Source organism: Tauraco erythrolophus, chromosome 3, assembly GCF_009769465.1.
Source record: "Tauraco erythrolophus isolate bTauEry1 chromosome 3, bTauEry1.pri, whole genome shotgun sequence".
NCBI classification, from domain to species: Eukaryota; Metazoa; Chordata; class Aves; order Musophagiformes; family Musophagidae; genus Tauraco; species Tauraco erythrolophus.
In genome coordinates, this window is record NC_141467.1 from 100,017,035 (window position 1) to 100,032,729 (window position 15,695).

Sequence of the window (15,695 nt, forward strand, 5' to 3'; positions counted from 1 at the left end):
GGGGCCCTCATGTAGACAGAGTAGATAATTATTGCTTTGCTCCTCCTCAGCAGCCCAAGCCAAATGTCAATCTTACAATAGAAATGGATGGGACCTTCAGTAAGGGTGCACCACATGAGCACAGCGCAGGGAAAGAGCGTGCACCTGGGCAAGGACAAAAGTGCTCGAGCTCTTTTGAACACATTGGGCCCCTTTGTAGTGAGTTGTAAAGCAAATCTTCGGCCAGCCCAGGGAAATCTTTTAGTGCATGAGCATGTCTGGTGTGCCACTAAAGCACACTGATGTACAGTCGGGTCATTAAACCTCAGAAAATCCAATCAGCCTTTACAACACCAGTTTAAAGGCTGCCTCCGTAATTACCAAGGTGAGACCACAAGACAGTGATGCTAACTTGATAGAATCTGATTTATTTTGGTCTTGCTGTCCATTCATTCAAGACAGGCTTGTCCCCTGAACCCAAAGGCTATTCCCTGACAGTTTGGTAAATATGATTGGAAACTTGCTGAGAGGAGGTATTTTTTCTTGGTGTTATGATGAAGTTTTTGAGCACCATATAAATGGTGCATCGACACAGATCAAAGCAATTGCATTACAGTGGGAGCATCACAAAATGACCAGCTGTTATATCTCAGTAATCAAGTAATTTCTACTGACATAGCTCTATTGGCCACAGGTCTGCTCTCATTTAAAGAAGTCAGAAGAAACTCAATGAACTTGAGAAAATGTCACCATTTGGACACAGTACAGCTAAGTGGTGAGACTGGTCAGATGTACTCTATACTGCTCAATAAAAAAAAAGATAGGTGGGCAGAACACACTGAAAAAGTGGAGAAAGTTTCTAGAGTGTCAAAAATTTATTGAGAGCTATGACTTACTGGTGCTCCTACGTAGCCTTTAATTCCTGGAGGACCCTGTTTTCCCTCAGATCCCTGGGAAGGAATTGAGATACAGTAAAACATCAGAAACTGTTTCACATAAAAGACCAAGAATAAAATCAGTTATTCAGGACTCTAGCTTGCACTCCTGGGCTCACAGCAGGCCGTTGGGGCTTCTCAACTGTCTTAGTGCTAATACACAGAGCAGTGTCAGACTTTCCAGGTACTCACTCAAAGTGACACCCCAATGTCTTCCTCTGTTCCCAGCTCTCAGACGTTAGCAAGTTTTATCCTTCGGCTTTCAGTCTTGCCCTACGTAAATGCAAACTGTCCCATGCAAGTTCCTCTATAGGTTGTTTCAGAAATTTTGGCAATGTCAGTTATTGCCTGCCTGTGTGCACATTGTCTCCTTGACTCCTGAACACAGTGTTGGTGGAACACAGCACAGGCGTACATTGCTGCAGATGCTGCAGCAACGGCTACATCCCACCATAAACGAACCATAGACTTCAAAATGTTACATATGCTATGAAGACAGGCTGAGAAAGTTGGGGCTGTTCAGCCTGGAGAAGAGAAGGCTCCGGGGTGATCTTATTGCAGCTTTCCAGTACCTAAAGGGGGCCTACAGGAAAGCTGGAGAAGGACTTTTTACAAGGGTGTGTAGTGATAGGACAAGGGGCAATGGATTCAAACTGAAAGAGGGCAGATTTAGATTAGATATAAGGAAGAAATTTTTTACATTGAGGGTGGTGAGGCACTGGAACAGGTTGCCCAGGGAAGTTGTGGATGCCCTGTCCCTGGCAGTGTTCAAGGCCAGGTTGGATGAGGCTTTGGACAACCTGGTGTAGTGGAGGGTGGGGGGTTTGGAACTAGATGATCTTTAAGGTCCCTTCCAACCCTAACCATTCTACGATTCTACATTTTGAAGAGTAAATGGAAAGAAACAGATCAGAACTACATTCTCCAATGTTTATTTTCAGCATAAGTGAGACAAATGCAAGAGGATCAGGTACATTTCAGCAGCCCTTCAGCTGGTTGCACACTGACTTTCTCCCTGGAGAAAGTAAACTGAAATGGAGAGCACTCACGATGTGCTTTTATGTGCCTGCAAATGGTCTGGATCCTCAGCTGAACAGGCTCAGAGCCATCCTATGGAGAAAGTCTGGGCCTCACAAGTTGTTCATGAGAACTGGTTCGTCACCTTGTATCACCTATTTGCCTGATTATTTTGTTGCTTATCTCTCTTCCTTTTTCCCCATCCTCTCTCATCTGGTTATCTCCTGTATTGGGTGGCTGTAGTGGATAAGGCTTCAAAACAAGATTTTATTTTTAAATCATTTCTACATTTCATATTAATAAATATTTCTCATTTAAAAAAGTGCAGGATGTGTTTGCAATGAATTATTAGCAGAACTGAGGCTTTTTTGTCCCAACGAAAGTGCCCAGAAGGCTGATCATGTCACACCACTGTCTACACTTGCCTTAACCCAAATAAAATCATCTCATTTGGAGCAGTCGTCAAGCACAGACCTGGTAGGCTGGCTGAACAGTATTTGGCTACTGTTTCACAACCGCTTTAAGGAGCTCATTACCAAAACTGTCCTCTCCCTCTACCAGAGAGGACTTGACTTGTTAAAGCAGGTGAAGCCATGCCCTGAAGTTGTAAGCAGTTCACCAGCCCAGCTGTAAAGTTGTTTGAACCCATGTTAAGAATGGAAGTGAACCAGAGAGAGAACCCAGGGGGAAAATGCACAAGCAGGTTAACAAGAACTGGGCTTAGGCACAAGCAAAGGTGTTTCTGGGATCTCTACAACATCAAGCACCTGAGGATCTCTGCAAGGCCAGGGAGAGATGCGAGTCCTCTTACGGCAGAGAGCAGCAAGCATGAGCTTAATCCCTGCCTTCAGCCAGCAGAGAAATGCTACTATCAAAATCTAGGCAAAACCCATACAGAAATAGAGGTCTGCTCTGAATTGTCCGAATTATCAAAGTCCAACTCAGTGCCATTACATAAAACATGGTTATAACACTCAGCAACAGTTATGGATAGAGAAACTGGGTTTGTCTGGATGAGAAGACTTGCTGATCCCACTCAAGGCCTGTGCTGAGATCATGTCTGGTAAACCAGAGAACTGTGAGACCTTCGACAGCTGAAGCAAACAAGAAAAATGAAACTCTTACCTAATACTTCATATTTCAAAGGCTTGATTTTTTTTTCCCCCCTCTCCTTCTGTTTTTTCTATCAAGTGCAGATAACTGTCGGTTCAGATTGGAATGCTATACCTATGTCAGTGCCATAGCAATGACGGCCACAAAAAAAACTCTTTAACCTTTTATTAAAGATACAGAAAAAAAAAAAAAGAAGGAAAAGGTTGAATACGTGCTGCAGGATTTTACGGGCTAAAGGATCTAGTCTTAAAAATTCAAGCTTTGTCTCACTGCTGTAATATACAGTGAGGGACCTATGGCATAGCCTTTTATCTCTGGACCCACTTACTCCATTTAAATTAACCTGCCAGGTACAAAATATTTATGTGGGAGCCTTCTCCACTGACAAGTGGATATTTCTTGCCATCTCAGACCACTGTGGCATCTTCTATAACCAGAAGTTTCAACACTGATTAACACAAGGCTGACTTTGAGAGCTCTTCTTTGCTTCCACGGGCTCATAGCCAGAAGGATCATATATCCTTCTTAGTGAGCAATGAAGTTTGCCCCTCAAATTTGATGAGAAAGAGAAAAAAAACACAAACAGCAAAAAACCCACACAATTTTACGATGAAGACACTCAGCCAGGAACAATCTCCCCTGGAGACTTCACTGAGCAGCAAAAGTAGTAAAACCAGAGATGACATACTGAGGTCATTTCATTCCTGTAACTCATACATGTACCCTAATGGGCTCATCATCCATTACGGTACCTTTGTGGATTGAAGTCCTATTACCAGAAGTCTGCAGGACCCTTATCTATGCTACTGGAAGCTTCACACAATTAATGAGGTCTGTAATAGTTCCCTAAAAGAAAGAAAGTGCCGGCAATTCCCACTGAGGCAAAAGACTGGAAATCCCTCAGCCAAGCAGATAAGCAGGGGGCTGAATTTCCTGGGGTGCACGTACAGCTGCTGAGCGTGCACCGCGCTTGGCTCGATGCAAATGAAGATGGATTGAGCCAGGAAGGTCCGTATCCCAACCGACCGGAGAAACTGCAAGGTAGCTCTCCATGGAGCCTCAGGGAGAGCCCAGAGCCACTGTATAAATGCTGATGATTTTAAATAAAAATAAGTGATCTGGCAAAAAACAATCTTTACAGCAGTTAATTGGAGATGTGACCTTCCTGATTGCCAACTCCACCCATCTCTACACACCCCGTTCCACATCGGCAAGGTGGTTGGACTTTACACTGAGGAGTAAAGGAGCGTGGATTCTTATTTTAGATTTTAAAGCCCTGTCAGTAAAGTTAGGATTGTTTCTTAAAATAGCTCAGGCCAGAATCCAGCTCAAGGACACTGCATGTAACCAGCGCATCCCTTGAAGTAAATAAAAGTCATTGTGAAAGCACAAGATCTTTTTATATTTAGCTGAGAGGCTGAGGTTAGCCAAGCTTAATTCTGCCCTGGGAGCACTTGGCACTGCCTAGTCAGACATCTTTAGGTCCAGTCTCACCAGCACCTATCTAGCCCAGTCCATAGCGCAGAACTTCTGTTCGGCATTGCCTCAGTACTTGGCTAAACTATATGTGCCTGATGAACTTGGTGGGAAACAGTAAGCATTTTCCAGGATCCTTCTGGAGGTAGATGTAGATGCCTTAGTTTAGCCTGGTTTGTAAAAGCTTTTTAAAGCAAGGGTGAGGAACTTCATACCATGAGGAGCATTTTATAGTCTGTTGGTTTTGTAATTCCACTATGGGAAACATGCATGATAAAAGGCATGTATTTATTTATACAATAGGAGAGATGACACTGACGGGCGTTTGCGGGTGATGAATACAGTTTACTTCATCCACTCCCAAATCCCACTGAAGGACAAAACAATATTCAGAGTGCCTTTGCTCAGCCCAGCCCTGCTTTGCATTTATCGCCTGCTGAACGTGCAGCTTCCACAATCAACCCCTTCGTGCTGCTGAAGGCAATATGGCTCCTGCAGAGAAGTGTGAGATGGCTGCCAAGTATTTCCGCTGATGCACAAACACCCCATTAGTTCTGATACTCTCCTGATGAGACTTCAGGAAATGATGAACACTTCTCTATGACAAAATAAGACGTTTTGGAGAATGTGTCTCTATAGCTGAGAAACCCAGAAGGACCTGTACAAGTGAACTGCTTCACAGAGTCCTCTCAGATAGAGCCAAGTGACAATCAGGACTACATCTGGAAAGGTGTTCAGGTACTTAACTCCTATTTGAGGACAAAGGCACCAGTGAACTCAGTGGGAGGTTCAGATGACCAGATATGGCTCTTCCACAAAGATGTGATGCTCAAAGACCTTTGCTTGTACAGGAGCAGAACTGGGTAAAGTAAATCTGGGCAATCAATCTGTTGTCCTTGCAGCACATTTCACAGGCTGAGCTGAACTTGTCGTGCATGATGTCACTTGTCAATCTAGTGCACCATCTTCTTGTTGTGTTACAACAACAGAACTGAAATTGGTTGATGGGTAGTTATTCCCTCAGTAACTAGGGAATAAGGTAAGAAGAGCTGAGGGTAAAGAATTGCTCGTGAGAAAGGCTTCGAAATTTAGTCACATTTCTGGCACTCAGCTAAGTCTCACCAGATCCCCATCCAGAAGCACTGGATATAAGCATTGGCTCAAGTTCCGTATCGCTTTGCCGCTGTCCACTGGTGCAAACTGAAGCTCCCAACATAGGCAGAAACATCCAGGCTAGGATCTCTCCGCAATTCTTTTTTTCCCCTAGTCACAAAGTAGGGATAATAATTCTCACCTGCATCTTTGTTAGAGCTGGGAAGACATGAAGCAAAGCTTATGTTGCCTCAAAACATATTCTCTTCACCTTTTCCATCTATGCTGTTGATTGAACAAAAGGTATTTCTTCTCTTTACATACCTTGCCTAATAGCTGATATGTCAGCAGACTCCTGATAAAAATGAGCATTTTGAGTTTCTTCATTCACCAGTGAGAATATTGAGAGTCATAACCAAAAAATAATTCAAGCAATCCACACATACAAAAAAATATACCCGTTCATGTAAAGAAGAGATGGAAAGCTTACCTTAGGACCTGCTGGCCCAGGCAGTCCAAATGCTCCTGGCTGTCCTGGTTCACCCTGCAGGTAACAGCAGTATGATGGTAAATGCTAATCTTTTATAGATAAAGGCTAAGATGGCTCAAAACAGTCATTACATACAGCTTTAGGAATGGAAGCTCTATCCAACACTTGGAGTGCCAAGTATCACTATCCAGAGATCTGAAAGTTAGCGGTGTGCTTTCTTCGCAAAAATAAAAGCAGAAAGAGACAAACTGAAAAGTGAAGAAGATATTCATCTGCTCTTCAGACACAACCACCTAGATAGCAAGAATTGAGTTCTCTAGGTTGTGAACAGCTTGCGCCAACTCAGTCTACGATCATGGATTCCCTGGAGATAACATAACGGAGATAATAATGGAGACAACATAATTTGATCTTGAATAGTCACCTTGTAGTGCAATAAACACTTCCTGTAAGAAATTCTGTAAGTTCAAGCATGTCACTGTCCAATTCCAGACCATGCCGTGTGTGATGTGACGAAGTTGTATCAGTTCTGGAAGCTATATTGGAAAATTATCAGTTTTTCCGAAGTGGGATGAGTGTCACACAAAGCAGAAACAGGATGTAAGTAACAGCAAAAAGAGTTTTTCTGCTGCATATCACTACTTTTGTGTCTATCTGACCTTCTGAAGAGTCCTTTCCCCAAGTTCCTTCAATCACCACCAAATGACTGCCACAAAGGGACAGTGAATGAGAAGATAAAAGTCCACTGTTGAGATGAAGATAATTCAAAGAGATGGTGATCAATGAGGGAAACGGAGGGAAAGCTCTAAACCACACTTCTATAATATTCGGGAAAATGTGTTTGTGGTGTTATTCCTCAAATGTAGTCCTCTGAAAGGCAACATTTGGTATGCTTCATCCTTTGAGCAAACCCTGCACCTCCTTTGCTCTTAGTTTTCACCAGTGCACAAGAGGAGTTCAGGTCCTTGCTTCTGTGACCGATACATCTATTTCTCTCACCCCTGTCTGTTGTGCAAGCACAGGATGGTTCCCTGCACCCCCTGCCATCTCCACCAGCTGATGACTCTCTGCCACACTAAAAACAAATGGCCAAGCTCTGCAGCTGCAGCTATTAACCAACACAGCCGCAGCAGCGGGTCCCAAACCACAGGCTGCCATGACTGACCTCCTTTCCCGTCTTAATGAACAGTAACAGAGCTGCCCCGGGAGCCTCTCAGGATGGCTAATCCATACGACACCTGCCATCGTTGCAAACGTGCGACGGAGAGTGCTGGGGCTATTAACCTCCTGCCATTTGTTTCTGCCGCTCCTAAAATGGCCGTTCAAATCCCTGAGACATGTTCCACTCAATACAGATTGATTTCCACTGCCTGCCTTGCACTGAAAGGCAAGGATTACATGGGAGGAACAAAAAGGCTTACGGCTTCTCCTTTTGCTCCATCCTTCCCAGGGGGGCCAGGTGAGCCCAGGGACCCCTGTAACAACAACAGAATTACCATCAGCACAATATTACCAACCATTGCAAGTGCAAGGACATGAGTAAAGCATCAGGACGAGAACAAGGAATGAGAAGAATCATTTCAATGTAAACATTTATTATTTACAGTCTCTGAAGGAACTGCTGCTGACATTAACATGCTGTGGCCAATTGATGAGCTGTTAATGAGGAACTAGGACCTCTTGGTCACTTAGCTCATTTAAGAATAAACTAATATAAAAGCTCTGCAGCTAATTAGACATGCAACCGTTGAGTCATCTTAGTATCATCTCCGCTCAGTCTCTCCATCCACCATTCCAATGTCTCAAAAAACTGCTGTTTTGTCCCTAAATACTAATTTATTTTTCTTTTTTTTTTTATTTATTCCATGCTTGTACAGCATCCATCCCAAAGCTCAGAAGCCTGCAGGCACATTTCTAATAGTGCACTTAAGTAGCGAGCCTAAAAACAAAGAGAAAAGGAAGTCTTGAAAAACTCAAACAGCCCTCAGGAACTGCACTGGCCACTGGGAAGCGACTCTCAGATCCGTGAACATGTGAAGCCATAAAAACACAAAGAAATAAAAAACCAGGCACCAATTTTTAAATCTTCCCATGCACCAGGACAAACAGGACTAAATAATGTTGAGAATGGCAGCACCACGGCTAACAGGGACCGTGGCAAACATGGAGAAAAGGCAAGTTCTGCTGCATGCAGCTGGCAATTTGAAGAACAAGTAGAGAATGGAAAGAGAACAGACACACAACAGGCAAGCCAATGCACATGATGAGGAACTGGCTTAGTGTTTCTACTTCTCGGCACCGCAGCAGTTTCTTTTTAAGTGCATTGTGAAAAAAGGCTCAAATGAGGAACAGACAGGGGCACTGCTAATGGCCACTCTGGGCTCTGATTAAACTGACTTGGTTTGCTGCATATTACTTGGAGGAGAACCTTACTTCTCAATCCTGATGATTTGCTATTTTACAAGAAGTGGAAAAAGTCTAAAGTCCTAAAATCCCTCCTGCAAATGATATTTTAGGCATTTCTGACAAATGTGTCCAAAGTAAATACTACTCGACAGAGCAAGCTGAGTGCAGGATCATTTTTTTGTTGTTGGTGTTTTTGTTTTGTTTTGTTTAAGAGGTTGCCTCAATAAGCAGCTAAAGGCTATCTCAGTCCAAAAGTTATTTATGTTCAGTGCAAGAAAGGACATGATAATCTTTGGCCTTCCGTGTCTCACATCGAAGAAACTGGTGTTTCTGTTTGTGGAGGCATTAGCACTGAGCCTCTATTCTATTTCACTCTTCCACTCTGTTTTGGAGTTTTAAAAAGTTTAGACAAAATTCATGCCCTTGAGATCTCCACACATTTGTCAAATATGGCTGAGCATTGTCAAACAGGTTTAAAGATTTTAAGGTGCACTTTGGTGAAAAATAGTACAACAGCATAGTGTCTTTTTCTTATTACCTTGTTAACACAAAACAAGAAAACACAGAGGCAAAACAAAAGACTTAGAAGGGGGCCTATTTTCATTAGCCTTCCACAATAGCTTAAACTTAACTTTTCACAGTATGATTAATAAAGACTCAGACTTACTTTTTCTCCTTTAGCTCCTTTCAGTCCAGGAAAGCCGGGGGGTCCTTCTTCACCCTAAAACACCGATGGAAAAGATACCTCAAATGAAATGCCATAGCATCCTGTGGTATATTTGTGTATTTTAGATGGCACAGTTCTCATCTGTTGACAGTTGAGGTCAACTTCTCCGCCTCGCAGTAATGACACTGTTCTCGGTCACCTGTAACTTGCCCGTAGTTGTATACGTTCACTTTCAATTTTCTATTCAAGTGTCTTCCTCAGTTTGATCCCTCCCTCCCCTCCTTTTTGTAAATATCATCCAAAAAAAGTCTTTTTCCAAGAACAAGATTAGAGACTAATCTTTGTTAAATAAAAGTATTTGAAGCATAGAAACATTCAACTGAGAAACTCTCCTGTTGGCACATTTCAAAGCACAGGGACTCAAAATTTGGCATGGCCAACTTACTGACACGCCAAGTTTTCAATGACGTGAAATTTTTTTTGAAAAACCCAAATGTGGGAATTTTTTCCCTTTTGCCTGCTCACGTTAGGCCAAAATGTAACCTTGGAAGCCGCTCCATTTAGACCTTATCAACAGATGCTTCTCATAGTCAACAGCTAATGCCACCAAGATTCAGAGCAGGCTTCAGCCAGAGCTCTGTGAACGGAGCTGTCGTGGGGTACTTGGCTGTGATCCAGCAGCCTGCCTATGTCTGTCCTGCACGTTCATGCTCTGGCTAATGGCAGCCAGGATTCAGAACTGCTGGATTTTACAAGAGATGTTCACATGAGTCCTTCAATGGACTGTTACCGGTGTTTCTTCTACCTGAAACGTTTACATCCATGTGTGGGATGTAAAGCCACTAGTACTTCTGGTAAACGACATGCCACAGAGCAGAGGTAAGCGACTGAGAAATTTTTTCCCATCTGCTTTTATAAAAACCCAATAACATAGAAGAATCCTGTTGAAAGAGCTTTAAAGTGGCTAAGCAGTTGATGCGTATATTTCTAAGTTGCCTGTATATACATACAGCTACGTAAATATGCAGACAAATTCAGGCCAAATTCTGCCCCACTCAGTCTTATATGACACCTTTTTCCCCTGCATGAGCAGTTCAGCAGACTTAAAAGGATGTATTCCTAGGGCAAGGTTCCAGTCAATGTCAGACAGAGTGACAAAATCTGGCCTTATTTATTTATAAGTATATTTGGCACTTAAAGGTTAATAAAAGATAGTATCTGGAAAGTATCTGTGCTGTATATACAAATTAAAGTAATTAGATACTTTTATAATCACATTTCTTGCAAACTGAACCTTCATGAAGCACTCTGTCTAGAATTCGCGAGGCAGCTAGTGGTAAAAATCAGATCTGCTGTATTTGAATGGCTCCCTAATGAGATAGAAACCCCATCAAATAGCAAATGTAATTTTTCAGGAAATCGTTTGCTCTAAGAGGTTAATATAACTTGAAAGAACTGCTGTTCCATGGCAAAGCGTGCAGCATAGATAGGAGAACGATTTGTATCTTTTCTATGCAAAGTAAAGGAATATGGTTAATTAGCTTCTCTTGACTTTTTTTTTTTTTTTTCCCCCTCCATAAAGTAGTAACTCCTTGGCACAGTTGAATAAATTAATCCTAGCATCAGTCAATAAGTTTGATGTACAGTGCTCACAGAGTCATTCCTGCTGGACAGGACTTCTTAAGGTTTCTATTCCAACCTCCCACTCAAAGCACCATCAACAGTGAGTTCAGACCAAGTTGTTCACCATTTATCCAACTGGGGTTGAAAACCTCCAAAAATAAGGTTACTTCTCTTCCCAGACGCAAATGATAACTTATCTCCTAAGCCAATAGTATCCCAGAAAAAGGCTTCTCCTTTTGTATTTTTTGTTTATTAACTAAAGTGGTGTGATTTTGTCCTTTTGACTCTCCACAGATCTCAAGCAGCTGCCCACAAAATCTGAAGCCCAGAGCAGATCTGTTGGCCCTCACAACCAAGAGACTGCAAGCACTGTAAACTCTCTCCCACTTGGTGACCAGAGACAGCTGGTCAGCCTGAACTGCCACCCACTTGTAAGCTCCAGAGTCACCAAGAAGGGAAGAGGGGCTTCAGGGGTGCACTGTGCTCAGAAATATGTGATCCAGGAAAGCCCAGTACTGCCATATGTCAGACAGCCCGGCACAGAGCTGACCCTTTACTGGAAAAAAAGAGAGTTTAACCAGTTTGCAGTGGAAATCTTTGAGTTTCCACCAGCTTTACCAGTTTCTCCCCAAGAAGAAAACTGCACAGAAGCAACTTAGAGACAGGTTTAACGTCTCCTGGGGAACCACCACTGAACCCCACCAGGCTAGGGGATGGAAAAGGCTCCTACTTCTGCTCACCAACTCCCCATTAACCCTGGCTAGCTGCTTTGTATCCCTCGCTACACAGAAAAAAACTGTCAGGCTTAGAGTAAGCTCAGCAGCTGTTTGAACCTCCATAAAAGCACAAGAAGAGATTGCATTGCTTGTGTCGAAACGCTTACATTGACAGAGCAAACTGCATAACCTACAGGAGTGAGCAGTGGAAGAGAGCAGGAAAGAAAAGCACCGGTGCTGCTGTGCTTGCATAATGACAAAGCAGCTGTGACAGGCAGGGATGGGAAAGCAACCAACAACTTGCACCCTTAACTCATGGCCAGCTGCCAAAAGCCCCACTGAGGATGCAGCTAACTGGAATGAAGTCATGTTGCCAGAGCAATTTACTTCACTGAGTAATTCCTTTTTTTTTTAAACTAACCAACTTCATGAACTGCATTGCAGAACGATCACCTTTTCTTTTCATTTGTCCACCAGATTTTTTTAAACAGGTAAAATCCCAAGCATTGTGCTCAGCATGATGCTAAGACCTAGGGAAGTGCTAGTGTACCAAAAAAGGTGCCTGTTCCCTCCCCTCAACCTTTGATCAGGTCAGTTGGGTTAGCAAAAGAGCTCACCTCCCTCCAGCACTTGTGGATTGAGGGGCTCTGCCAGCACATCTATCCTGGAAACTGCTTTCTAAAGCCAGGGAAAGTTGCAATTAGAGAATAACAAAACTGGCCGAAGAAGAAATCACAGGGGCCTGAAATAACATTATTCAGCAGGAGTTCCTGCTGGGTAGGTTACAGCTTCAGCAGTTCAGCTCAAAAGGAAGGCAGTAGATTTTACTAAGTGCTTTCCCCTTTTCAGGCTCGTGGGCATGCCATCCTTCTCCTATCCATTGGAAAGCCAGCCAGCCATGTTTGGTTCCATCCTCTGTGCTGCACAGTCAGAGGCTTTTAATCGAATATTTCCACCAAAGTCAGCAAAAGAGTAAACACGTTCATTAGCTCACCGTTGACAAAATATTTGTCAAAAGAACCTAGATTTGGCAAGCAGCCATCTGATCTACAGCAAGCAGAGGACTTTTTGTTCAATATGGCTGCAAAGTCATATCATGGAAAGGAGATGGAAGGAGATACTGCCAAACGAGGGAGGGCAGGCAGGTACTGCGAGCTCTGAAGTTATACAGCGACACAGACTGTGAGTACACAGAGGTTACGTGGCACACAGGTAGCTACATGTTTCTACAAATGCCATTTTTCGCTTTTCAGTAGTTATTCTGCGATCATTTACTTGAATTACAGCAACGCCTCATTTGTTCCCTGCTTGGGTCACTCTGCTGGACATTGTATGAATAAATATTAAATGACAGTCACTATGCTCCAAAGCTCAGTTTAAAATTGCAAGCAATATGCAAATATAATAAAGAAATAGAGGCAGAGAGCCCAGGCTGGTGAAACAGCTGCCAAGCAGACACAGTCTGCAAGTGCGCTGGGCTGAAGGATCCAGGCACCACAGTGGGAAAAGGGGTAGGCTTCGGCATCTGGCGCTAAGCCCTGGGGAAGAAAAGCCCATCACAATCCTTGCACCAAGGCCAAACCTGGTTGTGTCACTGAAAGGGGTGAAAATAATATGATATACCCACAGCCTGGCTGCTTTCCCAGCCCCAGCACAATGAGAATCTGGTGGCGACATGTAAACCACACCAATCTGTTTATGCCATGCGTTTCTACTGCCACCCATCTTCTCTACAGATGTCTGAACGTTGAAAGCTGTCCCTTTCTGGACCAGAATAGGAAGGTAATGAGGATCAGGGAAACAGAAGAAGCAGCAAAGTCAGAAGAGACCACTGATAAGGAGGGGAACAGAGTACAGAATTGCAGAATCATAGAATATATATGCTTCTAAGAATGTATATGTCTTCTACATAGAATGTATAGCTTCTAAGGCAGCTTCCCTTAGGCTTAGCCTACATTTTCTGGAGTAGTTTGACACTTTAGGTGAGGTGACCTATTGCTCCTTTAGTCAATAGTTCTGTGGACAAAAACTTGAATGTGTAGGTAGTGGTACCTGTGAGGAAGTACATGAACAAATATGACAGCTTGGCTTTAAAATTTCCTAAAATAGGATGCTGCAAGCTCATAGGATGTAGCACTAGACAAATCACTCTGAAAACTCCATCTTTCATTTCTCAAGGAATTTATATAAATTCTGTAAGCAAATCAGGAAGGATTTCTGAGTCATATTAAAGCAAAAGGTTCAGGCAGAATTCCGTAAAAAGGACAGAATCTTGAATTTGCTTTTATTTACTTTTTAATTGAGGTGTTCAGACTCTCACCAAGCACACTTTGGGATATGTGGGATTGAGCACACCCTCAACAAGTTTGCTGATGACACCAATCTGAGTGGTGCAGTTGACACGCTGGAGGGAAAGGATGCCATCCAGAAGGACCTAGACACGCTTGAGAAGTGGGCTCATGTGAACCCTCATGAGGTTCAACAACACCAAGTGCAAGGTCCTGTACATGAGTTGGGGCAATTTCAAGCACAATTACAGGCTGAGAGGAGGATGGATTGAGAGCAGCCCTGAGGAGAAGGAATTGGGGGTGCTGCTGGATGAGAAGCTCAACATGAGCTGGCAATGCGAGCTCACAGCCCAGAAAGCCAACCGTGTCCTGGGCTGCATCCAAAGCAGCATGGCCAGCAGATTGAGGGAGGTGATTCTGCCCCTCTACTCTGCTCTGCTGAGACCCACCTGCAGTGCTGCATTCAGCTCTGGAGTCCCCAGCAAAAGAAGGACATGGAGCTGATGGAGCAAGTCCAGAGGAGGGCCACAAAGATGATCCGAGGGCTGGAGCACCTCTGCTATGAAGACAGGCTGAGAGAGTTGAGGCTGTTCAGCCTGGAGAAGAGAAGGCTCAGGGGTGATCTTATAGCAGCCTTCCAGTACTTAAAGGGGGCCTGCAGGAAAGCTGGAGAGGGACTTTTGACAAGGGCATGTAGTGATAGGACAAGGGGCAATGGACTTAAACTGAAAGAAGGGAGATTTAGATGAGATATAAGGAAGACATTTTTTACTCTGCGGGTAGTGAGGCAGTGGAACAGGTTGCCCAGAGAAGTTGTGTCTGCCCCATCCCTGGAAGTGTTCAAAGCCAGGTTGGATGAGACTTTGGGCAACTGATGTAGTGGAATGTGTCCCTGCCTATGGCACAGGGGTTGGAGCTAGATGATCTTTGAGGTCCCTTCCAATCCAAACCATTCTATGATACAAAGCAAGGCCTAAGAACTACTTCTGTCCTTCCTGGGGGTCTCAAAGCAGGGCTTACATGAGCATACAGTTTGTCCAGACTCAATGGACAAAAAGAAATGCCACATCATGAGGAAATTCAGAGCACAGGGAACTCTCAGCTGCTGCAGACAGAGTACTGGGGTGACGAAGAATAAAGATACACCCCTTGGCTTCAAGCATATCGTCCATTAAAAATATAGAGGTGAGCTGGGGAAGTGTAGGCTCACCCAGATAGGTTCCTTTACTAGCTTGTGTACATCAGCAGTTATCCAATTTCTACATTTGAGCAAGGATGTCTGCCTGGTACACCAGTTGTCACGTGGATTTAACAGATCATGCCACCTCTAGGTTAGTGATCCCTCCATGGTCATGAAGGTTGGTTGTTTTTCTAAAAACTTCCATTACATGCCCAACATGTGCACATACAGCTTAATTCATTGCATATCATCCAACAATGAACCTCACTTGGGTTATAGTGAGCCTCACTACCCCAAAGAATCTCCTGAACATTACGTTCATGGTCTGTGACCAAATTACATCTACATCCCATGTAGATCCTCAGATGGCTGAACTGAGAGAACTATGAAACTAAAAAGCAGATAATCTAATTGCCAGATGATACGTTTCCTCAGATTGAGGACAACGAATACAGGGATTTTGCCGTATCCAGCCTCATAGCAGAATTTCTCTGAAAAGAAAGAAACCTAAAACAGAGAAGGAAGGGATCTGCAGGTATATGGAAAGATAAAATTTAGTATTACCTCATCCTAGGGAGACATCAAAAGCACACAAAGGAATAATACCCCAGTGATGTTTTTAAGCAATCTACTCAAGTTTAACTGCTTTTCTTTCCTCCACTTGCAGCTCCTCAAGTAGCTGTCAAGTTTACAAATATTTCTTCCGAGTCAAG

The 15,695-nt window shown here is 43.5% G+C and overlaps 1 protein-coding gene across 1 annotated transcript in view; it reads right to left on the reverse strand.

Moving 5' to 3' along the window:
* The window catches only part of COL22A1 (collagen type XXII alpha 1 chain), a 215,783-nt gene that overhangs the window by 97,886 nt on the left and 102,202 nt on the right, over window positions 1-15,695 (reverse strand). Inside the window, exons 12-15 of the mRNA XM_086609339.1 lie at window positions 9,176-9,229; window positions 7,524-7,577; window positions 6,103-6,156; window positions 876-929 (exon numbers count right to left, since the gene is read on the reverse strand). Coding sequence (XP_086465465.1) covers window positions 876-929; window positions 6,103-6,156; window positions 7,524-7,577; window positions 9,176-9,229 — 216 coding nt within the window. The remainder of the gene's footprint in view (window positions 1-875; window positions 930-6,102; window positions 6,157-7,523; window positions 7,578-9,175; window positions 9,230-15,695) is intronic.